Source organism: Neolamprologus brichardi, chromosome 6, assembly GCF_056152115.1.
Source record: "Neolamprologus brichardi isolate AB-2024 chromosome 6, ASM5615211v1, whole genome shotgun sequence".
Taxonomy (NCBI): Eukaryota; Metazoa; Chordata; class Actinopteri; order Cichliformes; family Cichlidae; genus Neolamprologus; species Neolamprologus brichardi.
The window spans coordinates 18,988,384-19,003,836 of NC_142109.1; the positions used below are offsets into that span (position 1 = coordinate 18,988,384).

At 41.0% G+C, this 15,453-nt stretch overlaps 2 protein-coding genes across 3 annotated transcripts in view; one reads left to right on the forward strand and one right to left on the reverse strand.

The window, feature by feature from the left end:
* The window catches only part of uba6 (ubiquitin like modifier activating enzyme 6), a 12,060-nt gene extending 2,165 nt beyond the window's left edge, over nt 1-9,895 (reverse strand). The window contains exons 1-31 of one of the 2 annotated variants that reach the window (XM_087841781.1): nt 9,861-9,895; nt 8,337-8,428; nt 8,105-8,199; nt 7,985-8,013; nt 7,776-7,867; nt 6,960-7,071; nt 6,360-6,440; nt 6,135-6,257; nt 5,836-5,959; nt 5,507-5,610; nt 5,323-5,385; nt 4,858-4,934; nt 4,670-4,736; nt 4,395-4,538; nt 4,132-4,278; nt 3,972-4,052; nt 3,806-3,883; nt 3,545-3,726; nt 3,224-3,329; nt 3,039-3,128; nt 2,843-2,923; nt 2,615-2,743; nt 2,464-2,515; nt 2,278-2,341; nt 2,130-2,199; nt 1,974-2,045; nt 1,725-1,848; nt 1,379-1,572; nt 1,082-1,209; nt 338-425; nt 121-215 (exon numbers count right to left, since the gene is read on the reverse strand). In XM_087841781.1, coding sequence (XP_087697907.1) covers nt 121-215; nt 338-425; nt 1,082-1,209; nt 1,379-1,572; nt 1,725-1,848; nt 1,974-2,045; nt 2,130-2,199; nt 2,278-2,341; nt 2,464-2,515; nt 2,615-2,743; nt 2,843-2,923; nt 3,039-3,128; nt 3,224-3,329; nt 3,545-3,726; nt 3,806-3,883; nt 3,972-4,052; nt 4,132-4,278; nt 4,395-4,538; nt 4,670-4,736; nt 4,858-4,934; nt 5,323-5,385; nt 5,507-5,610; nt 5,836-5,959; nt 6,135-6,257; nt 6,360-6,440; nt 6,960-7,071; nt 7,776-7,867; nt 7,985-8,013; nt 8,105-8,199; nt 8,337-8,428; nt 9,861-9,890 — 3,014 coding nt within the window. In that variant the 5' untranslated portion in view covers nt 9,891-9,895. Of the gene's footprint in view, nt 1-120; nt 216-337; nt 426-1,081; nt 1,210-1,378; nt 1,573-1,724; nt 1,849-1,973; nt 2,046-2,129; nt 2,200-2,277; nt 2,342-2,463; nt 2,516-2,614; nt 2,744-2,842; nt 2,924-3,038; nt 3,129-3,223; nt 3,330-3,544; nt 3,727-3,805; nt 3,884-3,971; nt 4,053-4,131; nt 4,279-4,394; nt 4,539-4,669; nt 4,737-4,857; nt 4,935-5,322; nt 5,386-5,506; nt 5,611-5,835; nt 5,960-6,134; nt 6,258-6,359; nt 6,441-6,959; nt 7,072-7,775; nt 7,868-7,984; nt 8,014-8,104; nt 8,200-8,336; nt 8,429-8,899; nt 8,940-9,860 lie in introns of those variants that run through there. The other variant, XM_006787273.3, reaches the window with a different exon arrangement.
* Nucleotides 9,896-11,038: 1,143 nt separating this feature from the next.
* grhprb (glyoxylate reductase/hydroxypyruvate reductase b) lies at nt 11,039-13,948 on the forward strand. The gene is made up of 9 exons (XM_006787274.3): nt 11,039-11,290; nt 11,713-11,846; nt 11,928-12,000; nt 12,162-12,278; nt 12,391-12,479; nt 12,580-12,684; nt 12,980-13,115; nt 13,499-13,629; nt 13,719-13,948. The coding sequence occupies exons 1-9, from the start codon at nt 11,118-11,120 to the stop codon at nt 13,838-13,840; spliced, it is 1,080 nt and encodes a 359-aa protein (XP_006787337.1). The 5' UTR covers nt 11,039-11,117; the 3' UTR covers nt 13,841-13,948.
* The last annotated feature ends 1,505 nt before the right edge of the window (nt 13,949-15,453 follow it).

The following is a 15,453-nucleotide window of genomic DNA, read 5'->3' on the forward strand; positions in this document are numbered from 1 at the left end:
TCCACCCTCCCAATTCTGATGTGCCCTTAAGCAACACATTCATTGACTACTCCCTTCAAAAACACTATTATTATAAAAAGAAAGAAAAAAATAAGGAAAAGTTTGGAGGAAAACACATACGTCAATTTGAGCCTCTTGGAGTGTCCAGGCATCACAGGCACATAGAGCATTTTTACACCGTGGACGACCATAGTGGGTTCAATTCCATACTTTTCCTGTAAATAACAAAACAGCTCATTAACAAAGAAAATATTCTCTGCAATAACAAGAATCTGAGGAAGAATACAATAATCTAACAGCTGCAAATCACTGGATAATGGGAGTAAATGCTTCATACCCTGACAGCATTCATGAAGTCAGAGAGAGTGAAGTCCTCGTGGCCAAAGACAGTCCAGCAGTCCCAGATGGTGTAGTAGATGTTGTTCCTGGAAGAGATGCAATGGAGCTGTTACTACATGACATTATAATAATAACATGGTAAATGTAATTTCCCCATGGATGCTGTGATAGTGCAACAGTAAGTGGTCACTAAGAGTGCGGGACTTGAAAGTTTCAGTACACAGAATCCAAAAACAGCAACATCTTCTTACAGAACAGTCCACTGGAAGTCGGAGCTTCATAGCATCAGTTAAAAATCTGAGATCCCCTTATTTCACAAGAGGTCACTGCTGTGGATGGATCTGCATATTTGGCACAGACATTTACTCTGGATGCAACTCTCCGAACCCTTCTTCCAGGCATTAGCACCGCACTGTCTCATGACTCCGTGAGGCTGGATTTGCGTTTCCCACTGGGATCTTTCACGTGTGAGGCGAACATGTTAACAACTAAACCATGGAGCCACAACTGAGCTCATCATCGACTCAGGAGACACAAATCCCTTAGGAGGAGTTTCGGGAAGCGCATCCGGCATATTAAAATTTAAAAAAAAAAAAAAAAAAAAAAAGTGACATGAAACGTGTAGAGCAACGCACTGTGGCGACCTCTTGTGCTGCATCACAATGCCTGGATGAAATTGTAATTTGTAGAAAGTCCCATTATTCTGTGGAGGTGTGATAAAGCGTGAATATGATGAGTATACCTTATGAGTGTCTGTTTGACTGCAGCAGGCTCAGTAAGAACGACTACAGGAATGGCCAAGTTAAAGAAGCAGTTTTTGTGTGATTCAAACCCGAAGCCTCCAACCACCTTGATCAACTCCAGCGCCACCTGAGTGCATCACATTAATACACAAGGTTACCATACCATTAAATCAACATTTTAAAAACATATCTGTACACCTTATTCTTCAATCAAAATATAACCTAATGGATGATGAGCACTATCTGCTGGATGCAATCCTTAAAAACCACATGAATATCTCAAGGTCTGTGCTCACCAAACCAGCCACTGCAGCTGTTGCCGTGGCAATGGCGGGGATTATCTTCCCAGCAATGCGTTTGGTCTTAAGTCTGTCAGCTGGCTCAATGGAGTACATGATGGCTCTAAGAGAGGATGCTGATGCGACAAAGTCCATGTGACCGTTGCTGTCATCATCCTTTTCAAACTGAAGTGGACTCATCCGTAACCGTTCTGCACAATTTACAGGACACACACTCCAATCGTTAATCACAAATGTAGCACTCCAGCTTTCACGTATTCAATTTGTCAGTCAGCTTGTGTCTCTTTCAGATGTTAAAAAAAAAAAAAAGAAAAGAAAAAGGATATGTTGAGTATTTGCATACCTGGTGTGACCCTGTCAGTAGCAATAGCCTGCTCCAAATGAGCGATGGCGTCCCTTTCCTCTTCACTGCTTAGAGGCATCTTTATCTGATCAGGCTTCTTTGCCGTCTCATCTGTTTCTATGCACTGGCAGGGACAGAGTCACATCAAAAAGATTAGGGTGGTTTGTTTTTTGGTTTTGTTTTGGGTTTTTTTTGGGGGGGGGGGCACTTGTTTGAAAGTGTAAAGTTCAGATCAACAGAACGGCTTACTTTTTCTGAGGGCCTGTACTCTGGAATCTTGACATCTGCAAGAGTCCTGGTAATAGCCTCTTCAGAAAGATCCTGAAAAACACAATCACACAGTCAGTAAGTCATTACCTGTGTGTGGTTTTTTAGAGAGATTAGATTTAAATGCTTGCCACCTACCCTTTCAGAATAAGGGATGTTATAAATCCCTGCGAAGAGCCGGGCAGTGCTCACAATGAAAGCAAAGTGCCTGATGGGAACAGAGGAGAGTTTAAAAGCCAATATCTGAGTATATTTGGCTTATCGGTTAGCAGAAGTGCATACTCACAAAGAGTCTTTCAAGTCAAATTCAAGAGGTGTTGGTGGTCTTTTTGGAGACTGCCAAAACAAACCTGAGGAATTGGGAGATTTTTCACTAAATACTTTAATTTTACATGCCATTTATAAATTAGCTATACCCGTTAATTTGCTTGATAACTTGATTCTGGTTTCCATCTGATTATTTAACACTTACTTCCATCTTTTAACCTTGTGTCCAGGGGGAAGGAGTGCAGCAGCTGTAGGGCCTACATGAAAACAGCAGTAAAGTGAAAAAACTGAAAACAAAAACAAAACATAATCGTAAACCACACAGCCCCTTTGATAGGAATGTGTATTTTCATTACCTTTCTCTTGAAATATTTCTCAAATTTCAGACGAGCAACAGCGACGCATTGTTCCCACTGAGTGGGCTGTCTGCTCAGCAGCTTTATGACCTGGAATGACCCTTCCAGACTTTCCCCTGCCTGCATCCTCTACACAGACAAACACACACAATCAAAGTTGTTTTTATTGATTAAACAGCTGCACTGCTGGGGTAATTTTCGTCAGTGAAAACTGCACTTGTGCCTTACCTGCAGCACCACCTCAGCCGAGGAATGGGTCTGCCAGAACGAGTTGTACATGGAGGGCTTGTGGACAAAGGCACTCTCAAACTAGAAAGACAAACATTTTAAAAATAAAATAAAAATTTGGAAGTACACTCAGACTTTCAAAACAATAATTTGCAGTGTGGAAAAAGAATACTGTTGGGTCTTTCAGCTGCCTGACCTTATCTCTGGCCCACTGGATGGTGTGCTCTATAACAGAAGGGAAAGACTTGAGAGTGCAGAATGGGATCTCCTCTTCTGGGGGGTCCCTCTGGGAGGCAAAAGAAAAGCGATTTTAGGTTGGTGATGGGACTGCACATGTCCAGCACAGAAAACCAATAACTTGAGCCTCTTCCACAGACTCACATGGCTATTGTAAGACTCTGTCAAGTTTGGCACAATGATTTCGGTGTGCCCTTTAGTTCCCATGGTGCCAGAGTCTAGGAGAGGCCTCTGATTGGATACACAGCGGCTGAAAATATATAAATTACAAAAAGAAAAACTCTTTTTAAATGACAACAAATACTTTATTAAACTGCAACTTCTAGATTCATGTCATAACAATGGTAATCATGAGGTCAGGGGTCACAATAATCTCACATGGATTCTGCTTCACTTTGGTTCATTGAACATCGAATGCTGAAGTGAATGAAGTGAAGCTGTGATCGTTACAATGTCTTCACCAACCTGTCCACATATCTCCGTGCCTCTACGTTGTCCAGCGCAGTGACCACTATGTTTAATGAAGAGTAGAATGAGTCATTGTAGATGTTCTCAGTAGCCGGACACACCTTGTTGAGGTGAGCTTCCACCTGTAGGTCTGGGTTTATATCACGAGTAGCCTCTGCTGCTGTGGTACTTTTGGGTTTCTAAAGCAGAGAGGAAACAGATGGCTTAAATGCAGCAATGCGCCGAGCCTGACCAGTGCAGAAATGCACGTCTATTCACCTGTATATGATGTGGCCTGAAGAGAAACTGCCTGTTGAGGTTAGACTTTTCTATGAGGTCTGGGTCTGTGATGCACACCTGAGAAGTTAAATATGCAAATGAAATTCCAGTAAACTTTTCACAGTAAGGTAAAACTTAGATAAATGCATAAAGAATAAATACCCACCTCCCCTGAGCTCTTGGCCAATCCAATTCCAAGCAGGGCAAAGTTTTTCAGCATCTCACAGCCTATTGCTCCACAGCCAACCTATAAAATAATTTACTTTGGGGTAAACTAGAATAATTCAATAAAAACCTTAAACACATTGAGAACTTCGAAATCTTACCATAAAGACCCTTAGCTTGTGTAGTTGTAAACACAGTGAGTCACCAATGCAAGCTCGTAATCCATCATATCGATCACCCCTAGGGGAAAACTCCTCAGCAGAAAGAGGCTGAAGTGGCTTGACTACCTCAATAGCGTCAAGATAAAACTAAAAATGTGATAAAACAAAAGAAAACAAAACTGGATAATAAAACATTTTCTTTCAGGGTTGGAAAACGGCTTACAGTGAGCTATAAAACCACAGCTTCAAATTTAGTGACCTACCCATTGCTGCAGGGGTGCAAACTTCCCTGTGATGGCCTTAAGAACTTCCTGACTGGCTAAACCTCCAACAGCTGCTGCTAATGGAGGGAGAGTACCCCTTGCTGTCCTTGAAAGGCAGCGTACTAGCTCAGTATTCACAGAAGCCTGGGAGGAAGGAGTCACAGAGGAGAGGAAAAGACAGTATAATGTTATCACACCAGTGTGCATGCAGTCATCTGTCAGACAATGAGTACCTGCCTTTGCAGTGATGAAATGAGGAAAACAGTAAAGCTCACTTTGCTCTTGAGAGCTGCATTCACTTCCTCAGTCAGCTTTAGTAAAACCTCAGCATCCTGTAAACACCTGATGACATCAAAGAAAAGGCGCTCTTTAGTGCTTAGCAATCATATCGCACAGAGAAAGCAGAGCAGAACATTAGACTGGAGAGTAAAAAGTACTGATCTGATATGGAAATTTTACTTACCCAGTGTTAGGAAGTCTACTGTGCTGCTCCTGGAAGGTGTCCAGTGCCAACATGCCAGCATGGATTTGAAGTGGGGCCTGAGAAGCAGATTTAAAACAGGACTGTGAAGAAATCGGCTTCTTAAACTCAAAGAAAAACAGGCATTTGTGAACTTGGCTAAGAAACACTGGGTCTACATTAGTTTAACCTGTTTTGTAAATCTAGTTAAACATCAATGTGACAGAAAGGGTATCTCTGCTCTGTACATGTTTCTATTGTTTAAACGTGAAGGCAGTATGTTTAAGCATGTGGGATACTGTCAGGAGAACCAACTGTGTAGCAAGAGAGCCATGGGAAAGTTTTGATCAGTTTCTAACTCACACTGTTCTTAGCCATGTAAGTCACGAAGCTGCAATAAAACGATGTTTAAATGTCACACTATTCCCCTCTCTGTAGAATATAAGCTTCTACCTAGTTTCCTCTTACCTCTGGTTTACTGAAGTCCGGAGTCAGGACCCGAGGTTCACACAGCTGTCGCTCTAATGTTTCCTGAAATAAATATTGTGAGTTATTGTTAGCATACACACAAGTGATGGTCATTTAAACATATCTGCATGTTTTTAAATCATAACTGGACGACACTGTTAAATATGAAAACTAGTCTACTTACGAATCTGTACATTTTAGGGGTTTTCACCATGACAAAGAAACCTCCATGTGTGTATAGTTGTAGCTGAGATGTGTCTCCTACTGCAAAGCTGTGAGAAGAAAGGACTATAACCACACACAAACACACACACAGACACACACACATTATATAAATTTATATGAACATACATATAGAAAACAAGTCACCAAACATGACATTGCCAGATACATTTTTGCATTTGCGTCCAGCAAAATAAATAAAAACACCAGTTTGAGTTTGTACAAATAATAACAATAATCTTGGAGACGCCGCTGTTACGCATTACAGTAATAAAATTGTAACCATAGTACCTGAAACCTGCCGAGACGTGCCGTTGAGCTCCACCATGCCGCCGACCTCTCTGAAAACAACACTCTGCCCTGTCTGTAGGCCGTGGGGTTGGTTGTCCATGCAGGTTACCACCCCAGGATTATCCTAAAACAGTTTGCAGAAAAGTTCACCCAAAGTTCGCTCATTTACTGATTAAGCAGACAGAAGATTAACAGGCAAACTTTACTGCAAATTGTATGTGTTGAATTTTTTGAAGAAAAGCTGGAACAATTTATTTATTTGTAATTTTTTATTTTTTGTGGGGTGTGGTCGGGGTCACCTGAGTGATACTTTGAATGAAAACCTCCTTGGGCTCCTCTCCTGTGGGGTCGAACACCTCAAACTCTTCTCCAAAATCACAAAACACTCGTGCACAGATACCGTACACGTCACAGCTGATGAACTGAAGCAATACACACGCAACAGGTTTGGTTAATATTTACCCATCTGTGAGCTCTCGCAGTGCAACTGTAATGCCTAAGCACAACAAGGAGAGCAGACTTACTCTGATAGGGGGTTGTTGTGAGTGGCAGAACTCATTTACTCTCTTCTGTAGGCTCAATCTGGCCTCAGTCAAAATCACACACTAGAGGAGGAAGCAGAGCAGACACTAAACATTACCTGGAGTCCATAGCAGACTATGCGGTAGAGAAGAAAAGCAGTTACGTACAATTTTATTTTAAATTGAATGCCAGTTGGTGGCCAAATACATGATCGATATAAAAACGAGATCAACCCTTCACGACTTGCTGTGCTGTTATGAAATGCCGACCTTTAGGTTCAACATTCCTTCAGACCAGGGGAGAAACATAACTAGAACATCTGTAAGAGGCAGCTGTGAAGTGAATCACACTGCTGGGGTAGCTTCATGAGTTTTTATTGACATTCAGAAATGTTTCTCTATGATGAAATCTTTCTATTGGAAACTCTTGTTAAGCCACATTGGTCTTCAGGGAAGGGGCGGGTGTCTTCATACTTCCCTACACCTCATATTTTTAATCACTAGGGGGTTTCTGAGGGCGTGGGAGCAACCTATTAAAAAAAATGTCTGTCCTACTAACCATGGGTTAGCTTACAACCCGGAGTCTGAAAGGTAATGACTTACCTGGTACCTTCTGAGAAAACTGAGATCAGTGTTGTCGTCAAGAGCAGAGGAAGACATGTCAACGTGGACATAAGGGTTCAACTCTGCAACGTGAGGGCACACTGCCTCCACCCTGTGGGAGAAACACAAGGGAGTGGGTAAACATGAGAAAGTATCTGAGTAAGGATGCACCAGTCTTAATGTTTATACCACATATCACTCTGATACCTACTCAGAGCTGTATCAGGTACGCACTGGTCAATCACAATTATATTCAGTTAAACTGAACTAAAATGTTATTCTTTATTTGGCACATTAGCACAACATGAAACTAACAAGAAAGGATTGTCACTTTGGTGGCTTTCACTGTTTGTGACCTAATTGTGATTTAACAGAAACCAAACAGTGGTCAGCTGAGCTGATGACAACAGCAGACAATGGTGCTGTCCCTGTCAGTGGCACTATTTCTGTATTGTTGTGTAAACTTTACAACTGCACAACTTGATTAGTGCAGTCCTTAATTATCTTGTGCAAGCAAGGAGGGTATGGTTAAACAGACATACACAGTAACAAAGGGGAGCAGCAATAGCTTAAATGTATCAATTCAATTTAAGCACAGACCAAGATGAAAGGAAACAAGTTCAAATTAATTAGGTTTTGATCTTGTTATTTTGTCATTTTAATAATAACTGTTTCACATAAAAAGAGAATGGTTTGCAATGTATTTATTCAGCAATATTATCAGCCCGCTCCTTTAAGGCATCTTCATGAGGAATGAATAAGCTACACTGGTGCATGCCTATTTAAGAGCGTAAGGAGAGTCGTGGGGTTCATTACCTCCTCCGGCTCAAAACATCCTCTTTGCGGATAAAGAAGTTGGAGCCAAGATCCCAGGTCTCACACTGTTTTGTGTCATGAAGCGTGACTGCCTGTACACACAAAGGACAAACAGGACAATAGGTTCGAACAATTATGACTACAAGACCTTTGGACTTGCAAGATGCTGAGAATGACACATTGCTGCAATATTAAGAGAGCGCGCCTACCTTTACACCAGCCAGGACAATATTTTTTGCTGCGAAACCAAACCCAAAAGATTTAGAGTCATGTTAGAGTTCCTTGCGTGGCTCATACAAACACCAAACCATTAAATATTGCCTGCCTACCTATCTCTACTCCCAGTCCTCCCATTCCACTGAGAAAGACTGAGGACTGGGCCATCTGGTGCATGGCACTGTCTCCAAGCACATATCGCTGGCGGCTAAAGAGTGAGAGAGAGATGAAGAGTCACTGTGAAGGAATGTGCTAGAAGGACGAATGGAAACACCATGAACAATAACTGCGCTGGCTGTAATATAAACCATTAAAAAGGCAAATTATAAGGATGGTGAGTCTTGCCTGTAAAGAGAGTCGTCAATCTCCATCGAGTCTGTAGCCATGGCGGGAGGGGAAGGGGGGGAGAGCAAGTGCCTCACAGATAGAGATGCTTCCTGTTAAAAATATAAATAAAGTAATTAACCTTGTCTGATTGAGCGATATAGATTTAAAACCAACGCCCTGCTGTTAATGAGCCGCACAGCTAACTAACTGTTGATGCCAGTTAGCTGTCAGCAACGTGGTTGACCCCACCGAGCTGAGCTGACCTGAACTGAACTGAAATAACCAAGCGGCTTAAAAAAAGCCCGACATTAAAGGGGTTAATACATGTGCCTTAGTAAAGCTAGATGACTTATGAAGTTGCTGAAGCTCAACGCTAGCGGCTACATCTAGCTAATGCTGCTGCCCGGTGCCGGTTGCGGAGACACTTCTCATAAACTCATTAAAAGTGGTGACAGAAACACGAGGCTACAAATAACTCCAGGGAGTAGACAAATGTTTAAGGAACAGTTGTTTCTATCAAGCAATATGTAAACACTGCTATAAATGTACTTAAAATTAGTCAGAATATCACACGCAGGTACCTGTCAGTAAGCCCAGCGAGCTGCAGCGAATGAATGGCTGTGACTGGTTAAAAAACTTGGAGTGTTTCCGGGTTAACGCACTCACGTGGCCAACGTCAACCAATCATTTCACGGAAACTTCTAGGACTATATTTGTGAATAAACGTTACTTATTTTGTGTTGTTAATAAAATAACACACATTTATGATGATTTACTAGATTTCGGGTGACATTTTTCTAAAGAATAAAATTTCACCATTTTGTTTTCAAAGGTGTAATCTTGAGTTACCACCCATTTCTTTTTGCTTGCTTTTTAAAAAAACCTAACACTGATCTATGACTCATTCAATAGTTAAAAAGGCACCAAATTCAAGAATCTAAACGTAACAGACAACTTAGAAAAATACCAGTTTTAGATAGAATCTTTAGACACTTTGTTACAAGCAGAACTCCCCCTTCTCCCCCACAAAAACACAGGATTTATTTGCTGAAAACTTGGCATATCTGAACATGTTGTGCAGTGTGTCTTTAATAATATTGAAGAAACCGAGAAGTGGGGAAAAACAAAATAAGTAAATTAAATTAACAAAAAAAAATTCAAATAAAACAGGTAAAGCATCCAACAAATATCTGACACAGGTCCTGAGAGATGCTTCTGACTCTTGATTTAATCCATCTACTGTTCACTGTTTCAGTGGTTGTTAAGAAGCCAGTCGTAAGAAGGGGAAGCAGGGAGAAAGCTCATAAGTATGTGCAGAGGAGGTCGGAAGAGAGGTAGAACAGTTAGTGTCTAAGTCAGTGTTTACAAATTATAAGTGATGGTCTGTAAAACACAGTGGAGGCTCTGTCATGGTTTCAATCTGCATATCAGACAGTTGTGTTGGGGATTTTGTCAAAACAAATTGAATTATCAACACACATTTTGAACAACTACCATCAGAAAAGCTCATGATTGGCAATGGCTAATGCAGTAAAAGCATACCTGGTTAGAAAAACACACACTATCAGTCATGGACTGGCCTCCTCAAAGTCCGGACCACAACATTACCGAAGCAGTGTGGGATCATGTTGACAGAGAAGGGAAGAAAAGGAAGTCAACATTCAAAGAAGAGCTTTAAATGTCCTACAAGAAGCCTGGAGAACTATTCCTGAAGACTACACAATTAAAGAAAGAAAGGTTAAGAGTGTCCAGGCTGTGTTAAATAATAAATAACACACTGTTCTACCAATAATACTAAGGACTGACTTCCGAGCTCATTAGAATTGTACAAACTCTATTTTTCCCCTTATATACTGTATTTCTATGTGTGTTTGCACATGTTTCAATAAGTTGCTGAGTCTATTTCACGTTTTCCTACAAAAATATAAAGTGATTAAGCGTGTCTTAAGACTTTTTTACCGTATAGATGTATATTGTATATGTGAATATGGTGACAACAATGCATTCTATTCATAAAAGAAAAAAATAGCACAAAAGTAATACCTGTAACACAATAATGATTTTAAGGTCCATCCAACTGAAAGCAGGACAGAAACAGCAGAAACATGTCAGAAAAGATTGCCTTATCTTAAATCAACCTTGTCGATGATGAGTCTGCTTTATCGCTTTGGATTTGAGGTGTGACAATACCTCCTCCAGCCATTACGGGTTAAGGGTATTTTATTTTTCAGTTTGAGAAAAAATAAGCAATCAACCAAGCAACAACTTTTCTATTTTCATGACAATGCAGGCAGACTCGTGTTGGAAAAAGCCAGACATCAAAACTGGTTGCAACCAGTGAAAGCAGAAGATAAAAGACAATGTTCAGGTCCCCCCCCCCCCCATTTAATGAAACAAAGTTCACCAGCTAAGTGAAACATTTACACCACAACTCGATGGAAAACACAATTCTGGTACTGTCTTTGTCACAGCAGGCAGTTATGCTTGTGTCTCTTTGTTTTGAATATAAAGAGCCTCTAGTTCCATAATCAGAGACAAAATTGGACCGATTTTTGCTTCTTTTTTTGGGGGTGTGGGGGGGGGGGGGTGTGTGAAACTAGGGATAAGTATCTCTAACTTTCAGACCTTCAGACTTTTCCCCTTTCAAACCTTCAGACTTCCACCCTTTTATCATATTGGTTAGTTCACAAAGGAGCCTCCCCCTTGACCTGCAGCCAGAATCACACACAAATCCCACAACAGTCTCCAGAGTCTACTCATCCTACACTGTGGACACTCTGCCCACGCACTTACGCTGCAATGTGGTGCAGTCGCATGGCACTCCGTCGGCTCCAGAAGATCGCCGTTACTCCTTTGAACATTACCGGGGGTCTAACAAGCAACATCCAGAGGGAGATGTCAACCCTGCCACGTGTCTACGTCACACGACAGATCCCACCTGAGGGCCTGAAGATCCTCCGCAAATCCGGACAGTGAGTATTTTTTTTAGTAACCTGTTATGTCACTTAAAATAACATATTTTAGTGTTTTTATGTAACTACGCGTGTGCCGCAGGAGATTTGACAGTGATCACTTTAAGCAGTTTGAATGTCTGGTCTGAGAGGTTCATCATTTACTTTGAACAAACATGACTGCTAATGTTTGCCTTAAGGTCTCGTCAAATAAAGCACATAGTCTAAAGGGTATTCCCGGAGAAAGAGAACTGCACAAATGTTTCACTGCACCTTAAAATTCCAGGATTTCTATGAAAAGCACTTTGAGATTATGTATCTCTAAGAAGAACCATTGTCTGTATATAAATGTGAAACCTGTGCTCATGTATTTGGGATTTTTTTGTTTTTTTCAGAACTGGATTTGATTTAAATCTTCAGTCATGTGATTTCTGTTTCCCTAGGGTGCAGTTTGAGCTGTGGGACTCAGATGACATACCGGTGCCCAGGAAGGAGCTCCTTCAGAAGGTCAAAGGTGTAGATGGTCTGCTTTGCACGCTGACAGAAACAATTGATGCGGAACTGTTGGACGCTGCAGGTCTGCCCTTTGCCTTTGACAAATAACCTCAATGCAACAAACAGCCTTGCATGTCTTTATATGTGTGATGTATTCCTGCAGGTCCAAACCTGAAGGTCCTCAGTACAATGTCAGTGGGATTCGATCATCTGTCTTTGGATGAGCTGAAGAAACGGTGAGTTCCCTCTTTCTGTTTTATTTTATTGTAACACATGTGAATGCCGTTCATGGCTCTACTGAGAGTGATCTTCCCTTTAAGAAAAAAGGTTCTTAACATGCAAACAGGCAGTGAAATATTCATGTAACGTTGTATGCAATGTTTCTGTTCCCCTACAGAGGAATCCGTATAGGTTATACCCCTGAAGTCCTGACAGATGCTGTTGCTGAGTTGACAGTAGCTCTGCTGCTTGCGACCTCCAGGAGGCTCATAGAGGCCACACATGAGGCCAAGACGTACTGTCATATACAAAATAAGATCACACATATGTGGAAAATTTACTAAAACATACATGCACAAATGCAAACTGTGCAAAAATAAATTCTCTCTTTCTCTCACTGATGCCAGTGGCGGCTGGGGCACGTGGAGAACGCTGTGGCTGTGTGGTTATGAGCTGGCCAACAGCACTGTCGGTATTCTCGGACTAGGCAGGATCGGTAAGCAGCACGTCACTAAGACAACCTTTACATCAGCGTATCGTCAAACTGCCATTTCTGTCAGTTATGAGCTCTTTACAGTGTGTGATTGTACTCAAAGGTGTGGCCATTGCTGAGCGTCTGGCACCTTTCAAAGTAAAGAAGTTTATCTACACAGATGTGGCCCCCAGGCCTGAGTTGGCAAGTGCCATCAATGCAGAATATGGTAAGGAAGACCCAGCAAGGACGTTACTCTATGATATGTGGACAAAAGATCCCCTGTCAACAGGGCAGATGAGAGGCAGGTTTAAGGGGCTAGTCAAAAGATAAGGCTACTTAAAACCTTTTGACTTTTCATAAATCTTTCTTGAAGTCCTAAGAACCATCCACAAACCTAATATGATAAAAGTGATATTAGTGCATCTAGTTTAGTTTTCATCTGATTCCTACCAGCTAAAAAGGTTTGTTTTATTTTAGTTGTCAGTTTATTTTTAATAACCTTGCACTGTATCTTGTTCTAGTCTCTTTTGATGAGCTGGCAAAGCAGTCAGATTTCCTGGCTGTGTGCTGTGCTCTAACACCAGAGACAAAGGAGATCTGCAATAAGAACCTCTTCTCCAAGATGAAAAAGACTTCCATCTTCATCAACACGAGCAGGTACCCCTACCTGATACATGCATGACCAAAGACCCCAAGAGTGGTCTGTGAGTGTTGTGCTCATTAATTACTGATTAACCTGATGTTTAACAGGTTATTTTCCTTCACTGATCACCATTTAATACACAAAATGCAAGGTAACGGTTTTAAGAAATGACCATTGTGTTTCCTCAAATCCAAATATTCATATTTGAGATATTAGAATTGCTCGCAGTTTCACAAGATGACCTCCACAGTTGACTAGTTCACTCACAGAAAATTAGAATGACTAATCATTTAACTTCTCGGTGACTTGCATCTGGAGAAATGGATATGTACTGTAGGCAATCAGCAGCGAGGATTCTGCCCTTTGAGTCTATAACTGTGACTTTGCTGTTGTACAGAGGCGGAGTGGTGAACCAGGAAGACCTGTATGAAGCTCTGTCCACAGGGCAAATCGCAGGAGCTGGATTAGATGTCACTGTTCCTGAGCCACTGCCAACCAACCACCCACTGTTTACGCTCAAAAACTGTGGTGAGCATTCTGCTACTTTGAACAGGTTTTTAAATCACACTTGGTCCTCTCTGCCTATCATTAGGTTTTAATATTTTCTCTTCCTGCAGTGATTCTACCCCATATTGCGAGTGCCTCCTATACTACCCGTGATGCTATGTCTTCCCTGGCGGCAAACAACCTCCTCCTGGGCCTGCGAGGGCAGCCGATGATCAAAGAGCTCAAGCTTTAAGAAGAAACAGCTTCCACTCTGAAAAAATTATCAAATAGTGGATGATTAGTTCTACTTACTGTTCAAAATATATTTTGCTGACTGAAGTAAATCCATGCAGTGTTGCAACTGTCTCCTTTTTCTTTAGTCTTCAGTTTCACATTTTTTAGGTTGGGATTCTAGAGTGCTGTGAAAAAGTTTTTGCCCCCTTTCTGATTTTGAAATTATATGGAAAAAAATAAGTGATTCAAACCTAGCAGGCCCTGGGTGGAAAAAGTGATTGCTCCGATAAACCTAGGAACTGGTTTCCCACCCTTGGCAGCAAGAACTGCAAAAAGATTTTTACGCATCTCTGTGGAGGAATTTCGGCTCATTCCTCTTTGCAGAATTGTTTTATTTCAGCCACAATGGACGGTTGGTGCATGAACAACCTGGTTCAGATCATTGTACTGCTGCACAACTCAAGCGTGGGGAAAAGCTGATGGCCGGACATTCTCCTTCAGGATTCGGGATCAAGCATGAGAAATGGCTCTGTAACTCTTTCCACTCTGATAGGTGTCAGTGACATTGCTTCTCAGCTGCTCATTGCATGTTGCGTTGCTTTTTGAGAACTTTTAGCTTAGTTAGCTTTGTCAGACAGCTTCTATGTTAGCAATTTCTTGAATCAACGGTCTCGCAGTAATCAGGCCTGAGTGTGGATACGGAAATTGAACTCAGCTTTCCCCAAAAGTGTGGTTAATCACAGTTATCTCTTAATTTAACAAACAAAAAACAATTTTGTATTTACTCAGGTTATTTTGTCTTATGTTAGAATTAGTTTGATGATCTAACACACATGTGATAAATATTTAAAAATACGAAATCAGGAAGGGGGCCAAGGCTTTTTCACAGCACTGTATATGATAAGAAAGTTGCATGCAAACTGAATTTCATAGCATTTTTATTCAGCCTATACAACACCTGAACATACTATACAATCTTCAAAGTCCTCAACAGTAAAGAGACAAACATTTAGCCACCTCATTGTTACACTACGGACGGTATACAGAAAAAAACAAACAAAAAACAAACTAACACCCCCCCAAACCTTTCAATTTTGGCATATCAATAAAAGCCCGGCTTTACAAGCTAGAGGGCATAAGGCAGTGACTTTAATAATCAATTCAGACTTTTATACACATTTCTTTCTAAGAAATCAAACATCTTCATACAGAGGGTAGTTCAGTCAGTGCAGTTTTAATAATAATTTAATAATTAATACAACAGCTGTAGAAGACAGCACCTAACCTGCTTGTGTGACATGTAAACAGTCAAACCTTTGCCTGATCCCATATCTACCTTTGTATTTTTCAAAAGCCTGCTACAGCTACCTCGCTTCATGACGAGAGAAGCAGCTGAATGTGAGTGAGAGTCAGAGCAACAGACTAAATTTTAGTCAGATTAAAGACTAAACCGTCACTGGTCATTTTAAATGACTTTAATAGAGTTCTGAATTAAATTTACAGGGAAAATAACTTTAAATAACTTTTTTTTTTCCTTTTTAAAAAGTGTCATTTTGTAAAGGGCTAAAACAGTGTGATGACTCTACAGTACAATAAGGTGCCAACTAGGATTGAAAGCAATGATCCTGTCTC